Source organism: Clytia hemisphaerica, unplaced genomic scaffold, assembly GCF_902728285.1.
Source record: "Clytia hemisphaerica strain Z4C2 unplaced genomic scaffold, Clytia hemisphaerica genome assembly, whole genome shotgun sequence".
NCBI lineage: Eukaryota > Metazoa > Cnidaria > Hydrozoa > Leptothecata > Clytiidae > Clytia > Clytia hemisphaerica.
The window spans coordinates 276,992-296,941 of record NW_027103253.1 but is presented as its reverse complement, the minus strand read 5'-3'; the positions used below and the strand labels follow the sequence as shown (position 1 = coordinate 296,941).

At 35.2% G+C, this 19,950-nt stretch overlaps 2 protein-coding genes across 2 annotated transcripts in view; both read right to left on the bottom strand.

The window, feature by feature from the left end:
- LOC136797807 (unconventional myosin-Va-like) overlaps positions 1 to 5,541 on the bottom strand; it is a 30,194-nt gene extending 24,653 nt beyond the window's left edge. The window contains exons 1-9 of the mRNA XM_067054394.1: positions 5,397 to 5,541; positions 4,412 to 4,470; positions 4,080 to 4,184; positions 3,297 to 3,408; positions 2,911 to 2,967; positions 2,190 to 2,334; positions 1,504 to 1,886; positions 952 to 1,172; positions 559 to 690 (exon numbers count right to left, since the gene is read on the bottom strand). Coding sequence (XP_066910495.1) covers positions 559 to 690; positions 952 to 1,172; positions 1,504 to 1,886; positions 2,190 to 2,334; positions 2,911 to 2,967; positions 3,297 to 3,408; positions 4,080 to 4,184; positions 4,412 to 4,444 — 1,188 coding nt within the window. The 5' untranslated portion in view covers positions 4,445 to 4,470; positions 5,397 to 5,541. The remainder of the gene's footprint in view (positions 1 to 558; positions 691 to 951; positions 1,173 to 1,503; positions 1,887 to 2,189; positions 2,335 to 2,910; positions 2,968 to 3,296; positions 3,409 to 4,079; positions 4,185 to 4,411; positions 4,471 to 5,396) is intronic.
- Positions 5,542 to 6,502: 961 nt separating this feature from the next.
- LOC136797797 (ras-related protein Rab6-like) lies at positions 6,503 to 8,378 on the bottom strand. Its single transcript, XM_067054384.1, has 6 exons — positions 8,234 to 8,378; positions 7,918 to 7,976; positions 7,635 to 7,688; positions 7,380 to 7,485; positions 7,043 to 7,248; positions 6,503 to 6,856 (listed from the first exon to the last, which is right to left on the bottom strand). The coding sequence occupies exons 1-6, from the start codon at positions 8,295 to 8,297 to the stop codon at positions 6,731 to 6,733; spliced, it is 615 nt and encodes a 204-aa protein (XP_066910485.1). The 5' UTR covers positions 8,298 to 8,378; the 3' UTR covers positions 6,503 to 6,730.
- Between the last annotated feature and the right edge of the window lie 11,572 nt (positions 8,379 to 19,950).

Here is a 19,950-nt window from a genome sequence, read left to right as displayed (position 1 = left end):
AGCAACTTTAATTCAAGAGATGAAGTATTGGGAAATTATTATAATCAGTTCTTTCAAAACTCCGTGAGTGTTTTTAAAATTATAGAAGAAACTAAACCTCTTAATGAAAGAATTGACACCTTACAAGGTAACCTTTTACACAACTACATTGGGGTGCAAATCTGAACATCAAATCTGTAATCTTCAATCATTTGACGTCATTTGACCATACTGTACTGAACTCAAACATGTACCTGTTATTGTATCGACACAAAGATTAAAAGCACTAAGTACTATATGAAGAACCTAGAGGCAGTTTCTCAATCCCGGCTAAGCAAAATATTTTGATCGGAGTTATTCTGAAAGAGGTAACCGCATCGAGAACGCTAGATCTAGATCTAGTTTACTTGCACACAAGTGATGTTTTAGGTTTGTCGTTATGCAAAATTTTAACACTACAATGGATTCTTAGCGGATACCACTTTCAAAAAAATCAAAGATCAAAGATGGTGGATATGGATATAGCTTGTTCAGTGGTTAATTAGTGTGTTGTAGCAACATTATTTCATAAAATCTCACCTCTGCAAAAGTCAACGGTTTCACGTACACATCTCCCGTAGCAACGATTTTCCTGGCGCAAAGCCACTTTCTCAACTGATTCTTATCAATGCCCAACAAAGTTGCAACCATCATTAAATGTACATCTTCTTGCTGTAAAGAAAAGAATTTTGAAAGGTTTTAGAAAATTCCTCCAAAAATCTTCTTAACAGGAATTTTCTGGTTCTTAATTCATAATCATCTTGGGTAGAATGTCTAGAAAATCGACGTCGAAATGAAAATCGAGCTTAACCTTTAAAAGAAATTAAGATACAGCTTTTCAAGGATTCTTTTTCTATTCAAATCCTACATCAGCCAGGGAGGTGAAACCGAGATCCAAAATAAGACCACCATAAAGAGATGTTTAAAACTTACTCGAATCCCGCACTCATCCTTTATCTTGGAGGTGACCTCAATAGAGACATTACCGAGATGGAGGATGGCTGCCAAGATTCGCCAAATCATTCGTTGTTGTTCACTGTAGATACCAAGCAAGGAGAGTGCTTCACAAGTCTCCTGGAAATCCTTTGCATCATCCACCCCTGGAATAGTTGGGTTTTCACCTTGCTGTGTGTAATAGAATTCTGTTGACTCACCTAGAGAGATAGTAAAATGAAAGTCACCGATAAAGGTCACTTTTTTTGACTGGAGTGGAGTAGAGATTTATTCAGTGTTTGCTAGGTTAGATACAAGTTTGACAAAACGTCCTGAATAAGCTACTAACAAGGCAAGAATCATTGAATATTTAAGGTGGATTTTACGTGACGCTCATTTTTGAATGAATACCGCCCGTAGAGACTTATGAGCACCACTACCTATGCACTATTTGATTGGTCGTTCAATCGGGCATAGACTCCAACCGTGGTCGATAATTTCTCAGAATGGTCCTTAATATTAAAACAAGCAAGTTAAAAAAGCCTTACTTACCCAATTGCAAGTCCTGTAAATCAGGGTGATCGTGACAAGCGCATAACTGATGAAAAATATGATAATTCCTCTCATTGGCTGCTTGAAAAACAACACGAGATTTCTCCAATAAATAAGTCCTCATATTTGCCCCAATAATACTGTTTGAAGTATCGAAATTGATTTCTATGTATTTTCCAAAACGTGAACTATTATCATTACGTATAGTCTTTGCATTGCCAATAGCCTCCATGATAGGGTTAGAGGCTAGGACTTTCTTTTCAACAGTACTTTCAGCTATAGAGCCACCAACATTTGCAAAATATCTCATCGCATATTTGGCAGAAACAGTCTTTCCCGCTCCACTTTCACCAGACACAATAATCGACTGGTTTTGATTAAGACTGAAAATCAAAAATGGAAAATTAAAGTTTCATGTGATTAATCGAATAAAAAGACATTTCTATAATTGCTTGAAAATACTATGACTGCTGTTTTTTGACCGAATATATTCCCTATAAACAATAAGAAATGCACCTAAAAGCTTGGTACTGATTATAGATGAATACATTTTCATTGACACTTCTCAAACTTCAAAGGGGCAACATTAATATTCTACATGGATTCGGTTTCTTTGAAATAGAAAATTAAGCAGCTGAGACACGCTGTGAACAGGCTCCAAGCTAAGTATTAAATGTGAGTCATACTTGAGCATGCTACGGTAAGCATTTTCAGCCACAGCATAAATGTGGGGATCAATCTCATGTGACGATTTACCACTGTAAGCCGATATTATTTCCTGACCGTATAAGGGAACACTTTGGTATGGATTCAATGCAACAAGCACAATCCCTGAAAAATAAATATATCATCAAATACACTTTTTCTACCGTAGTTGCGCGGGCATTTTTGTCTGCTTTATCCCACTAAAACCGTCCTAATCCTTTTTTGACGCATTTTTCTATTGTCTATAGGTGCGAAAAAAGGACCGGTACGGTTTTAGTGGGATAAAGCGGACAAAAAAAAAGCCTGTGCGGCAATTGGTGGCTACGGTCTAAAAGGTGTATTGGTTGGATTCTTCATACAAAAGTTTCGTTTGCATGAACTTGTACAAGGCTTGAAATAAGGATTTCAAGTGGATCGGACAAAATGTCTGGTTTGGCTTGAAAATCATTATTTTTGGGTCGAACATGAAGCTATTTGGGTTGGACAATGTCCAATGTCAGACCGTTATTTCAAGCCATGTTGTGAGAATGAGAGCTATGTATAAAAGTTTTGGGCTAAAGGTTTCAGGGTACATTAATTATATTATGTTAAAACCGTATATTTCAGAATAATGACATACAATAAATACTGAGAGAAAATAAAGCATGGCAGAATTTTTCGAATCAAAAGAATGTATCATAGGTTTGAAAAACTAATACTAACCACAATATGTGTAGATGCATTGTGAGTTCAGAAATCTTTCTTGTAAATTATACAGAACTGGAAAAAAAGATTATGAAATATTTTAAACACACTTAATGGTAAACATGATAGACCTGATAAACTTTGATGTTCTCATCCAGACTTGTGATGTGATTGACTGTAGGAGAGGCAGGGAGAGGATGGCTTTTGATATCAGCCATTCTAATTCAGATTTATTTGGGTTGGCAAAGAACTTTGGGTTTTACAGTACAGTAAGCTCTTTTACATCAGTAAGAGCCCAATCTACGTCAGCATTAGAATAGCTGGATATTGAAAAATCAACATTTAACTAGATCTGGTAAAGTATGTAGAGTAATTTATCGACGGGATTATGAAGTTATATTTACCAGCAGCTTCATGGAGGTAACTGAGTGTGGTCAAATCATCACTTCCCACTAAAATGTCTGGATTTCTCAACGGTGGCAATGATTTTGTTACTTTCAGGTCCAGTACAACCTCCTGAAAATGGGGGAAGAATCATTATTTCAGAAGACAGTTGGTAAAATTTATTTTCAAAATTAATGTATATAAAGAATAGAATATACAATTTGATTGAGCATTACAACAAGATACTTCATCAAAAGGGGAGATTTTGTATGGTGTGCAGTTGAGGGTCCTAAAAACCCAATAATCTCCCTAAAAACCCCATCCCTTAAAATTTAAAGGGTAGAAATGGTACCCTATTGTCACTTACATTCAAACTTTTTTTGATACCTGCACCCTAAAGTCCCCCATTTCATTCAGAAAAATGCCTATCTCCCATATATAAAGCCTTTTTTGAAAATTTGGAACCCCCTTCCCCTTAAAGAAGGGAAAAAGACTCACTCACAACCCCTATTTCATTCATTAAAAGTCCTATTTCATTCATTAAAAGTCGCATCCCCTTAAAGCCTCTCTTGAAAAGTTAGACCCCTCTTAAAGAATGGAGAACATTTTGCACTATAATGACTTTATCAGAACTGATTTTTGCTTGCTCTTCAAAATATAACAGAACAATTAAAACAGCTGGAATATACAGTTTTCACATTTTTCTTGATTTAAAATGGACAGGAAAGTGTATCCAGGAGGGATATGGATATGGCTTTATAATTATACATAGACCAAAGTGAACTGCACATTATTTTATTTACCCGTCCATCTTCCAATGTCAACTCAAGTTGGTCATCTTTCAAATCTTCAAGAAGTTCTGCTCCAATCCATACTTGGTCTGGATCCGGTACCCAAATCCGTGTTCCCTTGAAAATGAAACATTAAGGTTTTCAAATATTCAAGCCTTGAAGAAGACTTTGATTTCCGGAATTAAATCTGAAAAGTCTGTATTATTTTGAAAGATACAATCATAAATATAGTACTCAAAACATAAAGAGTTATAAACACAAAGAAAATATTTTGATTGAGAATTAAAAAACTGGTATTGTTTCTCATCTTACATCAATACAAACTAAATGAATGAAGGATATACCTTGGTGTACAATTCTTCATTACTTTTCACCATCTTTTATTATTTCATCCATTCAACCACTGAAACAAAACAAAAAAGGCTCACAAGCTCGTCAAAATGTTCATGATATAAGCAAAAAAGTTCAAGAATAGAGCAAGTATAAAACAAGTTTAACTCCTACATAACCTTAACAAATTCAAAGCTTCCACAGCTTATTATCATAAACATTTACTAAAACACTTAAGTTTATTGAAATGCAAATATCAGTTAAATAAATAAACCATTCTGAAATAGACACGATTGGAGCACTAAGTGTGCCACTAGGCAACACTTTTATAATAAGAGCATGACAAAATTGAACATCAAGATAAAAACAACATGTCTATGGCAGCAAGTTATTGACATTAGACAAAATAAAGCTGCTAGTCAGTTGATGCAGTCAGTCTAGAAATTAAATGATGCGATGCGTTATCAAAACATGTATCTCATGCAATTATCCAATTAAAAAAGCATGACCTTTAAAGCACAGTTATACTCTTGCAACTGTGAAGGAAAAACATTCTAGCATTTTTCTCGTGTGTATTTTCATATCTACCGTGACAATCTGACAGTAGTGGTTATTTTGAAACCAAAATTATAAAAGAATTATCTTTTTATTTTCAAAATAGAGCAAATTAAAACTACAAATAGCATCAGTAAACAGATTTTTCTTAAATGGCTTAGATATGTTTCCTTTAATAAAAGAGAGCTTTCCTAATTACATACAAACAGTTAATAATCACCTAGCAACCCCGGATAGTTATGACAACTTCCTGTAGAATCACTTTGTAGTTTGAAATTTGATTAAGTTGGTGTCAATGATAATGAGAAAATTACAGCAAAACTTCATCTAAACATGGGTTTTAAAAAGACCTATGTTCAAGCTTTTTGGTAATTGTGTCTAGAGTCTTTTTGTATATCTAGGTTGATGAATATGTAGCTTTAAATCTGCCAAGGCTTTTATTACCTGGAAAATGCTCCCAAACTGTTATCTTCTTTCCTTGACGATCATTGCAAGATTGCAATGGTTATTTATGATTGATAGAAACAATTTAGCAACAAGATGACAATTTGTTCTTAATATCTGTTTTTTTGTTTGTTTTGGTAGCACTATAAAATATAAATAAACATAGTTGTTATAAACAGTTTAGTGCAAAACGATTAGCAGCATGACTTGAAAGATCAATTAACAGTTTTTTGCCAAAAAGTTATTAACAGTAAATTATTAGGCATGATACTGTGTTACTACTACTAATAAAAGTGGCCATGGGAAAGAAAACAACACCAAAAAAACTTCAAAAGTCTTTTCTTTAGATATAAATTTCTCTGTATAGCAAATAAAATGTCTTGAACTGTAAATTAATTACGATATAAAATGTGAAGATTACAAAAAATGCTTTAAATTTCAATAAAATATAGAACATATACATTTTCAAATTCGAAAGATTTAGCCACCATTTTCAAAAAGTTCAGAATCTCAATTTTCAAGATAAAGAGCATACAAAGTTTTGCTGGACAAGCAAGTGAAAATGTTGAAGAGTGAAAAGTAAAAATTTTTCTATATTCTGGTGGATAAATAGTCAAAAAGAAAAATGATAAATAATCAAAAAAGGAAAAAATGAAATAAAATTTAATTTTACAAAACAAAGCAGATTTAAACTCAATCTTTTTATTTAAGATCATGTCTTTTATGACTTGAGTTTTTTATCTAACTTGTACTCTTGTTTTTATCATAATAACATAACTTATTGAAATAAAAAAGTTTTACTGCTAAAATGCTGGTGGGCAAGTATAATATACTCCTAGTATACTTCTTTTTCTATATATTAAAAAATAACTATTTGGCTCTGTAATATATATTTATTTTTGTTTTCTTTTAAAATAAAAATATTATGCTGTACAAGGTAAGAAAATTAATACTTTTCATAATATAAAAAAGAAGGTCTTCTCACAAAAAATCAATTTCTTCCTTAAAAAGATATCATTACGGTAAGACAATGTTACGCACTATGTGCGTTATCCTGGCAGCTTGATAGTTTGATATAATAGTTCTGTTGGCCTATTTTATATTCAAAGTATCAAACTCTAATATTAAAGCAGCCTTCATATTAATGGCATGTGCTTTCCTTAAGCAAAATGCCAGAATAACAATTTGACTGAAAAGGCATTTCATTTCAAGCAAGATCTCTTTTTCTTTCCAGAATGTGTCTTTCTTCCAAATAAGACCAAACTATCGACTGTTGTTAATAATTGGTATTAATTTGATTAATTTCTAAGCCTAAAATCTATATATCACATTGATCAGCAACCACATGAGCTTTGCGGCTCATCATCAATCTTTGGGTGAATGACTTGGTTAATGTTGTTTGGTTTTTCATCTTCTTTACTGTCAATGCCTGGTAAAGCTGCTGCAACCCGTCTGAATAGCTAAAAATGATACAAACTCATTGTTTAGATTTTATTCATTCCGATTTAACAAATTTATGGTAGAAGCCCAAGAAGCTTTGAAAGATATTTCAATAGAAGAATATGAAAAAGATTAACGTTGTATAATTATCAAAAACTTTTTGAGCTAAAATAAGACAATGGATGAGTTTGATCCCAAATACAAACCTGTTTCACGTTATGACCTGTCTTTGCACTACTCTCAATAAATAAAACTCCTAATTCTTTAGCTCTTCTTTCCCCTTGCTCCATGGAAACGCGTCTTTTATCTGTTAAATCTGTTTTGTTACCAACCAACATTATAACAACATCTTGGCCTCTCTCTGCACGGACATCTTCTATCCAACGATCTACTTGAGCAAAGGAATTTGTACCTAATCGATTAAAAATATCAATATCAGTCTAAAGCATTTCATACAAATTTGACGATTGAAAATATGTATCATCATCACCAGCTATCGTTACCACATCTGCAAAAAGAATATCAAATTGCAATAAAACTTACTTGAAATATCATAGACAACAACTGCAGCAGAAGAATCTCTGATATAACTTGGAATCAAACTTCTAAATCTCTCTTGCCCTGCTGTGTCCCAAATTTGCAAGCGAACCTGAGCAAAGGAAAACAATTATTATCTCTTTGAAAGTAGTAGAAACACACAAAGTATTGTGTAGTATATGTTTAGGATTACAAAACTACTCAGTTAATAACAAATGCCAGATGCTTGAAGCTGATACAAATCGTTGATAGAGAACTTACCGTTCGATCCTCCAAGTACATGGTCTTTGAAAGGAAATCTATGCCTATGGTTGCCTAGAAAATAAAAATATTGTAATGAAGTGGAGGGAACAAAATAAAGATTGAAAGATGATCTAAAAAAGGACATCAACTATCATTTGCTTACACAATATTTCTAAATAAAAGAAACAATAACTTTCACTGCCTCCTCTCAGCATTGTGCGAGCAAAAATTTGCATTTGTTCACCATGAAAAATAATATCTTCGAATAATTGTAAAAGGGATAAATTTACATTTATTATACCTGGTATGTACTGTCAAAACTATCATACATAAATCGTGTGATGAGTGATGTCTTCCCAACTAAAGCAAGAAAAATTGCAAATTCATAAATCAGGGCTCAAACATTTATGACAGAATGTTCAAACCCAAATTGATCTGTGTCTTCATCTAAAAATCAAATTTCAATAGCCAAAACAACAAAGTATTGTTTTATCCCTGTTTTATCCATTTAGTCCAAACTATTTGAAAATGTTGTTTAAACAATGTGAGTGGATAGGTCTTTCGCCAGTCAAAAAGCAAGAATTAAAATAAAGAAAAGGGCAAAACAAAAGACTTACCACTCTGTTCACCTAAAAAAACCAGTTTGAATTTTTTCAGTGCATTTGAAAAATCAGTACCCATTTTCTTTTTATATTTAGTTTTACTTCACCTTTCTTACTGTTTAAAATGAAAAATCTAAGATATCAAATCTTGAGTTTTATAATCTTTAGATAATAGTTTTAACATGCAAACAAAGCTTTGCAGACTTCCTGACCTCAAAGCAGAGATAATGAAAGACATGTAATAAAAACAAGCTTAATTATAACTCATTAAGAACAAATAATTACAGACCAATTATAACATAGTTGAAACTTTAAATAGTCAAAGCAAACACAGTTAAAAAGAAAGGCATAAAAAACACATTCTAGGCCTTTATCTAACTCCCTGACTGGTTCATAATGCCTTGGCAATGGCATTCCCACATTCCAAAAAGCAATCCCGTCTTTTAAAATGATCAATGATCCCATGGTTTTCATGCTCTTCAAGTTCTGAAGAAGCAGGATCATTTTTTAAGTGCCTATAATAGTACTAAATCTTTTGAAATGTATGAAGAATTAAAGGGTTTTCTTATTGTATACCTTAATTGGATAAATTTTTGCGTGTACTAATTTTTGCGAGACAAGAATTTAAATATTTCACGTGGATCAAATTGCGCGAATCAAGGGTCTTTAAAATTTTCACGTGGATTAAATTTCGCGAAAATGGCCTTCTTTATTTAATTTCGCGACTATATAAATTGTAACTAGAAAAGAGATTGTTTTTTAATCGAACAAAGGCAGACAAAGTCACTCAAAAGCTTTCAAAAAACTTCAAAGAAGGTACTTTTAGGAGGTTATAGAGTTTATAATTGAATGAAGAGGTGAACTTGTAATATGTTTTGAGTGTAACATGTTATCTAGATTTCTCTAACTTTTATTTTCGCGATTGTAAAATTCCAAATAATTTTGCTTGGACTAATTTTCGCGAATCAAAGGCCTTCAAAATGTTCGCGTTGACTAAATTTCGTGAAAATGGCCAAAATTTGCGAAAACTGTGAAAATTAATCCACGCGAAAATTTATCCACTTAAGGTACATCCCCTCTATTTCAAGGAAGAAGTAATATCTATGCATTGGAATAACCTAAAGCCATCTACTTATATGGTCCTTCTTATTTTTCTAAAAGATTTTACAGAAAAACTTTCATTTCTGCACAATCAGGTTTATTCATACATAAGATCGGCACTAATTTTTCAATAGAAAAAGTTTCATAACTTTACTTATCCTTCATTTCTGCACAATCAGGCCTACTCATACATAAGGTCAACACTAATTTTTCAATAGAAAAACTTTCATAACTTTACTTATCCTGGGATTTAGAAAATAATAGAGTACCTCAAATGGCCAAGTTTTCAATTTTACTTATACAAAGAAGTTTGTTACAGTCTGTGGCGACTGGTTTACCATGTTTCTAACTTTAGAAATCCTGGCAGACATACTTATTTTTAAAATTTGAATAAAATTTCCAGCCACATGCTCAAGTTCAATCAAGCAGCCATTTCTATTTAGAAAATCCAGTTTTGTTTTTTTTTTCCTTTATTTTTGTTGCTCTACCAAGTTATTTTTTTTCTATTTTCTATAAATGAATGTCAAAACAAAAGATTAAAAATTGATATGTCAAAAAGCAAGTAAAAGTGATATGCTAAACCAACCAATCAAGTCCTGCATTGCTGGGGGAAATTTCCCTGCAGACAAATTACCTGTTCCAAGCTGTATATGTAAACCACTAACACAAAAAATAATGTTAACAAAGTCTACTGCTTGGATTCCAAGGCTAGAATTTATTTTTTGCAGAAAAAGTGGACACAGGAAAAGTTTTTCAGAATAGAAATGTTTCATAGAATATCTGCCTTTTTGGAAAATGCTCATCTAACTCTGACACCCTTCTTTTAGAGATACTGTACTGTGAGTTGGTCTAATGTCCGATATCCCTCTTCTAATTCCAATACAGGATTAAAAAGAAGATCAGAATCACTAATTGAAAAAAAACTTTTTTCCTTTCACTGCTAATTAGTAATCAGCGATTCCAACCATCCTAGCATTCCCAGCAGAAGGGTGTTGAAATAAGATGAGGGATATTGACATTAGACCGAATGGTAGGAATAATTCAGGTACTTTTCTAATCACTGTGAGCTAGGACTGTTTTGTAAACTTAGATTGAGTTTATAATATGCTTGAAAGGAAAATTGCTCAGCGAAGCTGTACATTGATGAAGCTGGGGGTCTGGTGGGTGTTCAGATGGTAAAGCTCCCAAAAAAATACTTTGAATATGTAGATAATATTAGTTACTACTAAATTGAAGCAACTAGAGTCATTTTGAGAAACATTTAAGTCAACTTTGGGGTCAAAAAATCATGTCGAAAATATGTTAAAGCGAAATATGAAAAAAAACCGTAGTGGAACACACGCAAGTGTCTGCAACGAAGAAGAACAAATTAGTGGCAAAACGATTGAGCGTTTGACGTCACTCGCGCGGCAAGTTACATACTCATTATCTGTAAATCCCATCGGGCGATAGGCGATTAGGCGGTGAGCGTTCTCCAATTCTCCAATCGGCGTCCGGTCATTTTGAATGAAAACATACAAGTTAAAAAGGGCGCACTAGACGGTACAAGTTATCCCGTTTTACTGGCTGGAGTAATTTTTTATTCAATAGATCATTGCGTTCTCCCAAACGACTATTAGTTCTATTGATTCCACGAGTTCGATTGATCAGGTCTGGATTGACATTTCTTCAGTGTAGACCTAACTTATCATACAAAAATTACGGGAAACACATATATTTGGTATTTGTACCCTATGCTGCACGCCAGCACTTAAGCTGAAGTCCCGGAAAAGCGGGATAAAAATAAGTTTTTTGCAGTTTGCAAAAAAACGCCACATAGAAGATCTTTCAAATTCAGTATGTGAATAGAGCAGTAAAAAATACAACTTTTCTATTTTTCCTTTTTTTAGCAAAAGTTCTAGAAATGAAAATAAAAGGATAATGATAATTGAATACTATCCACTGATGATCCGAGGCGCCATCGTAAAGCTAGAATCGCTTGGCGTACTCTTCGCTTGAGAAAATGATCGACAGATTAAATTTTTCATCCGCGCGGGAGTTCGCCGGCGTTTTGCGGGCGTTCTGCGAGCGTTCTCGGCTCAATCCTCGGACCGTGTTAAAAATGGTAGACTCAGCTGTGACAGATCATTTCGATGGAAGTTGTTGGAATGTTTACAAGACTCTTGACAGAAAATCTTTTGTTTTATTGTCAATGATGACAGTGCCGTTATTAATTTTGTTAGATCTGATATATTGATGTTTGTAAGTGCACTTTATAGTTTTGATTCCCATTGAAGAATCATACTCATGTTTTCATGTTATCAGATGCTGTTTTAGAGCTTTAGAGCTACACTGTCCTTGTGAGTGACCCCTAAGGTCTGTAAATCACACGCTATAAGTATTTGTAAATGACAGTTTTAAGCATTGTCTCGGTGGCACGGCAGTTTAGGCATATTGTGGGTTTATTAGGAAACCAAGGTTGATTGTATATATTTGGTGGTTTGAGTCGGGGGTCTGCATAGCTGTCAACTTTGCCTTGGTTTTCCGTAGTAATATTTTTTGTTCACTAGATGGTCCTCTTTCAAACGAAGCAAAAAATTTTCGATTTGGCGATTTTTTGATTGTCGATGACGTCATCGATGACGTCATTTTTTAAGCTATTTTCCTTATTAGCTTCTCAAATATTGATTTTCAGGTATATGTTGTGATATTTTTTGGAATCCTTTGATAAATATCTTTCATTTAAGCCAAATATGAGCTTCCAATTTTCACTTTCATTTTCAAGCCCCAGCAAAAGTGATGACGTCACATGGGGACCAGCAAAATGGACAAAATTTTTCTCACCACTCGATTTTGTGATCTTATGGACCTAATTGATCATTTAAAAAAGTTAGTTTGCTTTTAACAACGTGGTGCACACGAAGAATGTTTTCAGAACATAGTGGCTCTCACTAAAGGAGAAAATTTAGAGTTTCATCGAATTTTGACAATTTTTTAACTTTGGAGAATTTGTTGGTTGTTAACGTAGAGGGGGGGAGGGGGTCAGAACCATAACGGCCAAATGCCGTTAAAAAATTCGAAAGTCGAATGTCGACGGCCCCCTACTACCAGGCCAAAAAAAAAAGTAGTCTTGTTTCCGGAAATCGGCCGGGTGAACTTTTTTTTGGAAAAAATATATCTCACCCGGCCGCAAATAGAAAAAAACAGCGAGCTCGTCGCAATAAAAAAGATACATAAAGAGTTTATTTTCCATTTTACGATTTTACGATCCATTTAACGATTGTATTCAAAGATTTATAAAGAGTTTATTTTCCATTTTACGATTTTACGATCCATTTAACGATTGTATTCAAAGATTTACGTATGTCACTTGTGTTTTGAAAAAGAAAATCTTCTGTCACAAATGTTTTCTACTTTCCTGTTTTATGTTGTTGTGAATAGAATTACCTTAGAGTACAGCTTTTTCAAGTAAAGAGACATCGAACCTGGATTATTTTTTCGTACACGTCAATTAGAGTTTTTCTAGGAAAATTGAAAAAAAAATATATTTTCCGGCCGCCCGGGTGAGATTTTTTTCGTCACCCGCATTTCCGGAAACAAAACTACTTTTTTTTTTGGCCCCATAACCAACCTGAATATTTTTTTTTCAGGAAATCGAAAATTTTTTGGAAATGCATCAGGAGATACGGGAGAAAATCCTGAAAATGCAAGAGATTTGGCTGAATTTTTTAAATGCAAGAGAAAAATTGTTGGCATGCAGAGCGGGAGCCTCCCGCTGAAAGCAAAGCAGGTGAGCTGACAGCTATGGGTTTGAACTGCTTGAGACCTACCAAGAAATTGAGTAGCTTGCATGCATCAGTGGAGGGAAAACTTGCATAGCCATCAAATGAAATGACTGACCATCAAAGCAGCAAAACTTCAAAACAAATAAACTACCCAGCTCCCCTCCCAGCTCTACCATGGCTGGAACCCCCCCTGGCCTGAGGGGGGGGCTAAAAGGTCGAGCAGCGATTGGTACCTGATTTTAGCCTATGGCTAGGGGGGACTAACCATGTTAGGGGTCACCTAAATTTTTTCAGAAGGACCTGGGGGCTAGATTCTATGTTTGGTGATTGAATTATAAGCAGCCTACCAGACCATACCATTATATTTTAATCTAAGCAATGCTCAAAAACTGACAATTTGGTATCTAATATATTATCTGCAGTGCCGTAGTATGGGGGGGGGGCAAGGGGGGCTATAACCCCAATAATTTTTAAATTTGTCATAATTGTCTTATAAGTCTGCTTTGAGTGCATTTTCAAGCAATCTAGAGCTCAAATTTTCAAAAATTTTCCCCTCGGGCTAAACCATGGTTGGCCCTCGCGGTGTCACTAAACGTCAGCCCCCCTAATATGAAAATGCTTCCTACGGCACTGATCTGTGAAAATTCTTTAATCATGTTGTATTTACTTAGATAAAAATCTGTCTGGCAAGGGATCTGCACTCTGACTTACAAAACCTTGATAATCTGGCATGAACCTTCAGTACTTAGCTTATCTCTAATTTCTTAGGGCATTTATTCTATTTAGCAATAACCTAAACTAACTATTTGTTTGATGGTTTGAGAAGGATTTTCGAAAAAAATTGACTTGTCATTGGCTTAGGGGTCACCAAAAATATTTGGCAACCAGGGGTTACCTAAATCTTAGGGGTCACCTGAATTCTTAGGGGGCACCTAAAACCTGCTGCCAAGCCATGTCTACTCTACCATTTTTGTTTTGATTTAAATTTGTATTTTAATGAATAGCTAGGTCATTCATTTGAGGGCAATGCATGTTAGCCTCCGCTCCACCAACTCCACTGTAGTGTTAGTGATTGATGCGCATCAATATGCATGGCAAAAGCAAACCACCCGATCTCACAGTATTTCAGTATGGGCAAATTTCACATAGAAAACAGTTTAGAAAGGATAGAAGATAGGAAAGTATAAAATAGGGGGAAAATAAGAGACAATACATCCATCCTGACCTGGTCCTGGCCTGACCTGGGCTGGGTAGGATGCTCTTATATCGGATGGCCAATAGTCACCTTCATTTTTTAATTTTTTTTTTTTATCCACGGATCGCTGATAGTCACTTTTCCGGGGGTTAGGTAGGGTCAGGGTTGCTAGTAACGGCTTGTCACTGTGCCGGGTGCATACTCGGCGCCTTGGGCCCCGCAGGGTTGCTAGTAACGGCTCGAATTTCAGTCAGGTTTAAAAAAGGGGTACTGTTACCCATATTATAATAATATTACCCCTGTCCTTTGCCAGTTCGGTATAAGATGTTATGAATTGCGTGGTTTTGCTGTGCGGCGATGGCTCAACGGATAGAGCGCTGGCTTCCGAATCTGAAGGTCTTTCTTTGGTGGTGCGTGGTGGTTCGAATCCCACTCGGTGCGAAAATTAGACTGGTCGAAATTGATGGACAAATGATTGACAGGTATGAAAACTCAGTCAGAAATGAGAAACTAAGTCTCAGAAACTCAGACAGTCAGAAAAGAGAAAAATAGGATAAGAGATAGGAAAGAAAACAAGGTGACGATTGGCCATCCGATATAACATCTACCGGCTGCTGGGTAACCTGAGATCAGATTGTGGTTGTTCTGGCCCACCACGCTGAAGCTCTAAAGGGATGGATGAAAACATATAATTTTCAAGTGCCTTCAGAGGTTTACCGTGCATGTAAGAAAATTATGAACAGCTGTTATCAGGTTAGGCCTGGGTGGATGATATCGTTTGCCAACCATTTTGTATGTTTGTATATGATACTTAAACTTGGCTTGACTTGATATAGGTTACTCTTTTAGTTTTAGTCTAATAAAGCAGAATCACAACAAGAGCCAAATGTCAAACAAACAGATACCTTGAAGAGTAGAAATGAAAATGTTAGACTCTGGTTTATCAAAATTTGACCACCAAATTTGAGCGAATGGGCAATACAAGAGTTTGAGTCATGGAATTTATCTTGGCTGAGGGGAGGATTTTATTTTCCCGCCAGTAAACGCCCCAACGTACGCCCAAAAAACGTTTTTCCACCGTGCGTGACGTTAGTTTCACCACCCCCCTTTTTCACGGCTCGAATAATAAATATTCTTTCTGGTGAGAATTGGGCCTCTGGTAGAAGGACAAGAAGCGTCTGTAGGAATTCTTTTTTTGGGTGGAGGGCGTGGTTAAGATTTTTTAAGAGGGGGGGGGGGGTCGAGAGGCGTACAAAATTGTTTTTCCCAATTTTTTGAAATATCCTTCACCCCCTCTAGTAGATACTTTAGGACCGCTCCCTATAAGCAAACAAACTAAGCGTATTAGGAACCGTAAGACCATTGTAGCCTGAAATATTCAAGAAATTAAGGATAGCAGGTCAGTCTGAGCCAAAATTTACTGTACAGTACGGTTCTTATAAAGAAACGCCAAACTTCATACAGCAAAAGATAGAAAGAATTACCACTTTACCGTCCCCTCCCGCCAGGCGCCTTTCGAAGGAATAAGAACCAATGGTCAGCATTTGAGCATTCTCGAACGAAAGGTTTCTTAAAGAAATTAAAGAGGTCTACAAATCAGACTAATGATTACTATATATTTTTCTAGCTTCTGGTAATACACTCTCGCTAATAACATCAGACAAACTGGACTTAGTAATATGATGATGAGCGGGAAGTCCAGTTTGTCCGAATTCGAATTAAAGTTAGCATTTTACGAGAATTTTCCATCGACGGGAACGGAGAATCAGTTTGAACTAGTTTTGGATAGTAAATTTTTGAATTGGAATTAGCGAAAGTTTATTTAAGGCGAGAGACAGGGTACAATCATTAAGGTATTTGATTTTTGATAGAAAAAATACAAAGGTATTGTCATGCAAGCAAAGGTGATCTTTGAAATAAATTGTCGAATCGAAGATATATTAATAAATAATGATAAATAAATAAGTTGGACTTGTATATGATTACAAATATTTTAAGCGTACTTCTAAAATTGTATCATAGTACATAATTTTGTTAAACAAGATATAACAAGCCAGGTAAGAAGAATAGGTAAGGAAGATAGTTGATAGATCAGTTCAATAGGTGTTCAATATAAGATTTGAAGGAAAGCAGGAAAGAGAGTGAGAACAAGAAGAAGATGAAGAAAAGGGGATATAAGGCGAGTGAAAGGGATCTAAAGTTAGGAGAGAGAGAGAGAGAAAGGTAGGATTTAATTAGTTAGACCAAGAAAGAATCGAGGAAAGCAGAAAGAAAGAAAGGAAGAGAGGAAAAGAAAGTGAGCGAAAAGATTTTCAAGATAAGATTTAAGTGCTTAACATCGTCGCAAAAAGATTAGAATTCGTCAAATTTCTGATGTATTGCCGTAAGGATCAGTTGTTGATTTCGATTGATGATTTACTGTTTGGTTGGCTCAGTGATGTATTTTCCTTCAAACAAACAAGCGTTCTCTTGTTCGTTAAACATCAAGTTTCCTGGACAAGCAATACATCCGACAGTGACACCTTCCCAGCATGCAACGTATTGTTTACTTTGAGCTGGATCAGCGACATTACCAGTGTATTTAGGTCCATAAGATGGACATCTGTCTGGACAAGTGAAAGTGGCGACTGGTTTCCATGGTTTTGTGGTGACGCAAGCATCAGATTTCTTGTACAAACATTGGTTGCATTCATAGCTGTATTCCAAGGACAATGGGAAACAAGCTTGGCAGGTAGCTTTTCCACCTAAGCATTGGAGGAAGAAGTTGTATCTGTAAGCACCAGTGTAGTATGGGTAGTAATAATGGTTTCCATCAGCTTTTCCATTGCACAAGGTGTCAGGGCATGGTACTTCTGGAAGAGCATCGTTTTTCTTTTCCGTCGACATTCTCTCTTCCCAGAATGTCAAATCGGCTAGGGCGACTGAAAAAAAGAAAGTCAAAGATTCATATGAAAAAATAGAGCTAAATTTATGTATCGAGAATGTTTCTTGAACTTGTATAGAGGCCGTAAACATGTACTATTAAAGAATAAAGACTGCCTCCGTGTAGATATTACAGTATTTGAAGACCAATCCAGATTCAGTGAAAAAGTCTATCCATGATTTGCAGCAGAAACAGAACTTGAGTAAAATGAGCAGGATTGACTGACGTGTTATACCTGCCAAGAAAGCTGCAAAAAAGATGGCGGTCTTCATGATGGTTTAGTTGGTTTGATTTGATGAGTTGACGAATCTTCAAGAGGGTTTACTATTGACTGTTTGTTGTTTAGTCAGTAGTAAGCTGATGATGAGTTGATGTGATTTGACTGAGAATCTCCAAGTCCTTTTATACAGAGTTTACAGGGTCATAAAAAGACAATGGTCTATAGAAATCTTTTCCGTGATAAAGGCGTATATTTTTTAAATATAGGAGTAAGGCTCGTTACGCTTGCGTCATGTCCTTAAACTTATGAAACTTGTATAAAATTTTGATTATTTTTATTTTCAGAATATATGCGATTTGTATTGCATAGCGTCCGGTGAATGTCGTCGTGTAGGAGCTCGTTTCGTTTCATGTTTGTTGTTGGACATTACGGCGAACGAAGCGGAAAACACAAATGCAACTCTTTATCATACGTTTGTTATTAGAATACTAGATTAATCTTTTTAAATGTATGCAAAATCTCAATATAGTATTTGTATGTTCTTAAATTCATCTAGATTTCCAGCCTTTGAAGGGGCATCCAGCGGTTGAACGTGAAAACTCACTTTTTGATTGCGTGAATGCTGTGTGCGTGAATACGTGAATTTTTCCTTTTTTCCACCCGTTTATGTGCAGTTTACCGGATTTTTAAATGTTTCCCCGATTTTTCCCGAAAAACTTTCAAATTTTCTGAAAAATTGGGTTATTGCGTGCAACTCGAGGAAAATTTGTGTGATTACGTAAATTTAGGGTCCGCTGGGGGGGGGGGGGGGGCTCTCTTTGATTAATCTCATGATTTCTCAATCAATGTTTTGATGACTTTTTCAGGTGCTTTAGAAGAATACATGCTCAAATTCATATAATGTTCTGAACTTATCAGCCTTTGATCAGTGTTCTTATAGAAACGGGCATGGTAGTAATAGATAGGGTAATTAAAATGTCGTTAAACAACAACTCTGATCAATTACACCATTTACCAAACATGTTTTGATGTGCTTCACTAGACAAATATTTTTTCATCATCGGTTATCTTGGTGACGTGAGCCGTAGTAGAGGGCATTTTGTAAAATCGCTCGACTGTTTTGTTAGAAGCACTTGTTATACATTTTTGGAAAGCTAAGGGGTAGGGGAATCGAAATTTCTATGTTTCCAATTTTTTTTCGGACACTTTGGTGTGATTTTCGGACAAATATGACGGTCTCAGGCAAAAATCATAGGGTTAAAAATTAATTAAAATTTTAGCTCGAGAAAACGGAGACCTGTTGAATATTTTTGAAAGCTCTCAAAAAATTAGGATTAGAGATATATTGCAAGTATAGGTGATTTCAGTACCTAACTCGAGATATTGAGCTTCAAAAAGCGCAAAAACTGGACAAAATAGCTGTTTCTGGCTGAAAAACACGGTTTTCAAGGGTTAATATCTCGAGTTAGGTACAGAAATCACCTATACTTACAATATATCTCATGGTTTTCACATAAGTGCCAGGTTGAATAGGTAAAACTCAAGAAGATTTTTTTGATAAATTTTGAAATATTTATATCCAACTGACTTGAAATTTTGCAAGTGTGCACCAAATATGAATTGGTATCTTTCATGAAAATTCCGACGTCATCAATGACGTTATCGCCACCTGATGACGTCATCATTCTTTAAAAATACCGAAATAGGACCCCTCTAACTTTTTTTCACTTTAACTTTTGCTCAAATTTTGTGAGGCTCCACGTGACATGTATTTTTCCCTGGTGAAAATCTCAAGTCAATAGTTACATTAATTCCTGAGTTCCGGCAGGTGGTCAACGTGTATTTTGCAAAGTACCAAATACTCATGGGAACGAATTTCTTTTGCTACTAGTCTCTTTTATTTAACAAATCAGTCTTCAGCAACAAATTTTAGTCGAATCGAACAAGTAAATCAGTCAATACATGACTTTGGTCAAGTTTACATTCTGGTCTGTAAAATACCAACCACAAGTGACCAAAAGTTTTGTAAATCATCTTTAATTATCCATATCTACCTATCTGGTCGAAATTTCAAGGTCATAGAAGTTGTCAATCTTGAGATTATAAGGAGAGATAATCAATATGCCTTCCTGTAAAAGACCGGTTGACCTCTATTCAATGGAAAATTTATAAAGAATACAGTCAACCTCGTCCCCGTGGATCATCTGGCACTACCAGTACGCATCAAAAAGCCGATGTGCAGGAAACAAGAGGTTGGTCCCGGTAAGAAAATTAATACTTCTCACCCCCGTTGTAAATGTAATTCTGAGAATCCCCGTTTGATTTTTAAATTTAAAAATTTGAAATCCGTATTGCATAAAATTCTGCTTGTTCTAACAAAAGGCTTTTCCTAATATATTGACCGTAGAAATTGATTCAGTCACTGGCCTATAGATCTGATGGCTTGTTGTGATGAAATGATTTCATCAAAATCTGAATAGTTAAAAAAACATTTGAAAAGCGCGGCGATTCCGAAGAGTAGGAATGATG

Bases quoted from the DNA above. Each gene is read 5' to 3' on its own strand.
- LOC136797797 (XM_067054384.1), bottom strand. From the start codon at position 8,297: ATGGGTACTGATTTTTCAAATGCACTGAAAAAATTCAAACTGGTTTTT. The intron at 7,249-7,379 runs GTAAGTTTTATT...TTAATCGATTAG, and splicing joins TGTTGTCTATGATATTTCAA to GTACAAATTCCTTTGCTCAA. The intron at 6,857-7,042 runs GTTTGTATTTGG...TATCATTTTTAG, and splicing joins CAGGTCATAACGTGAAACAG to CTATTCAGACGGGTTGCAGC.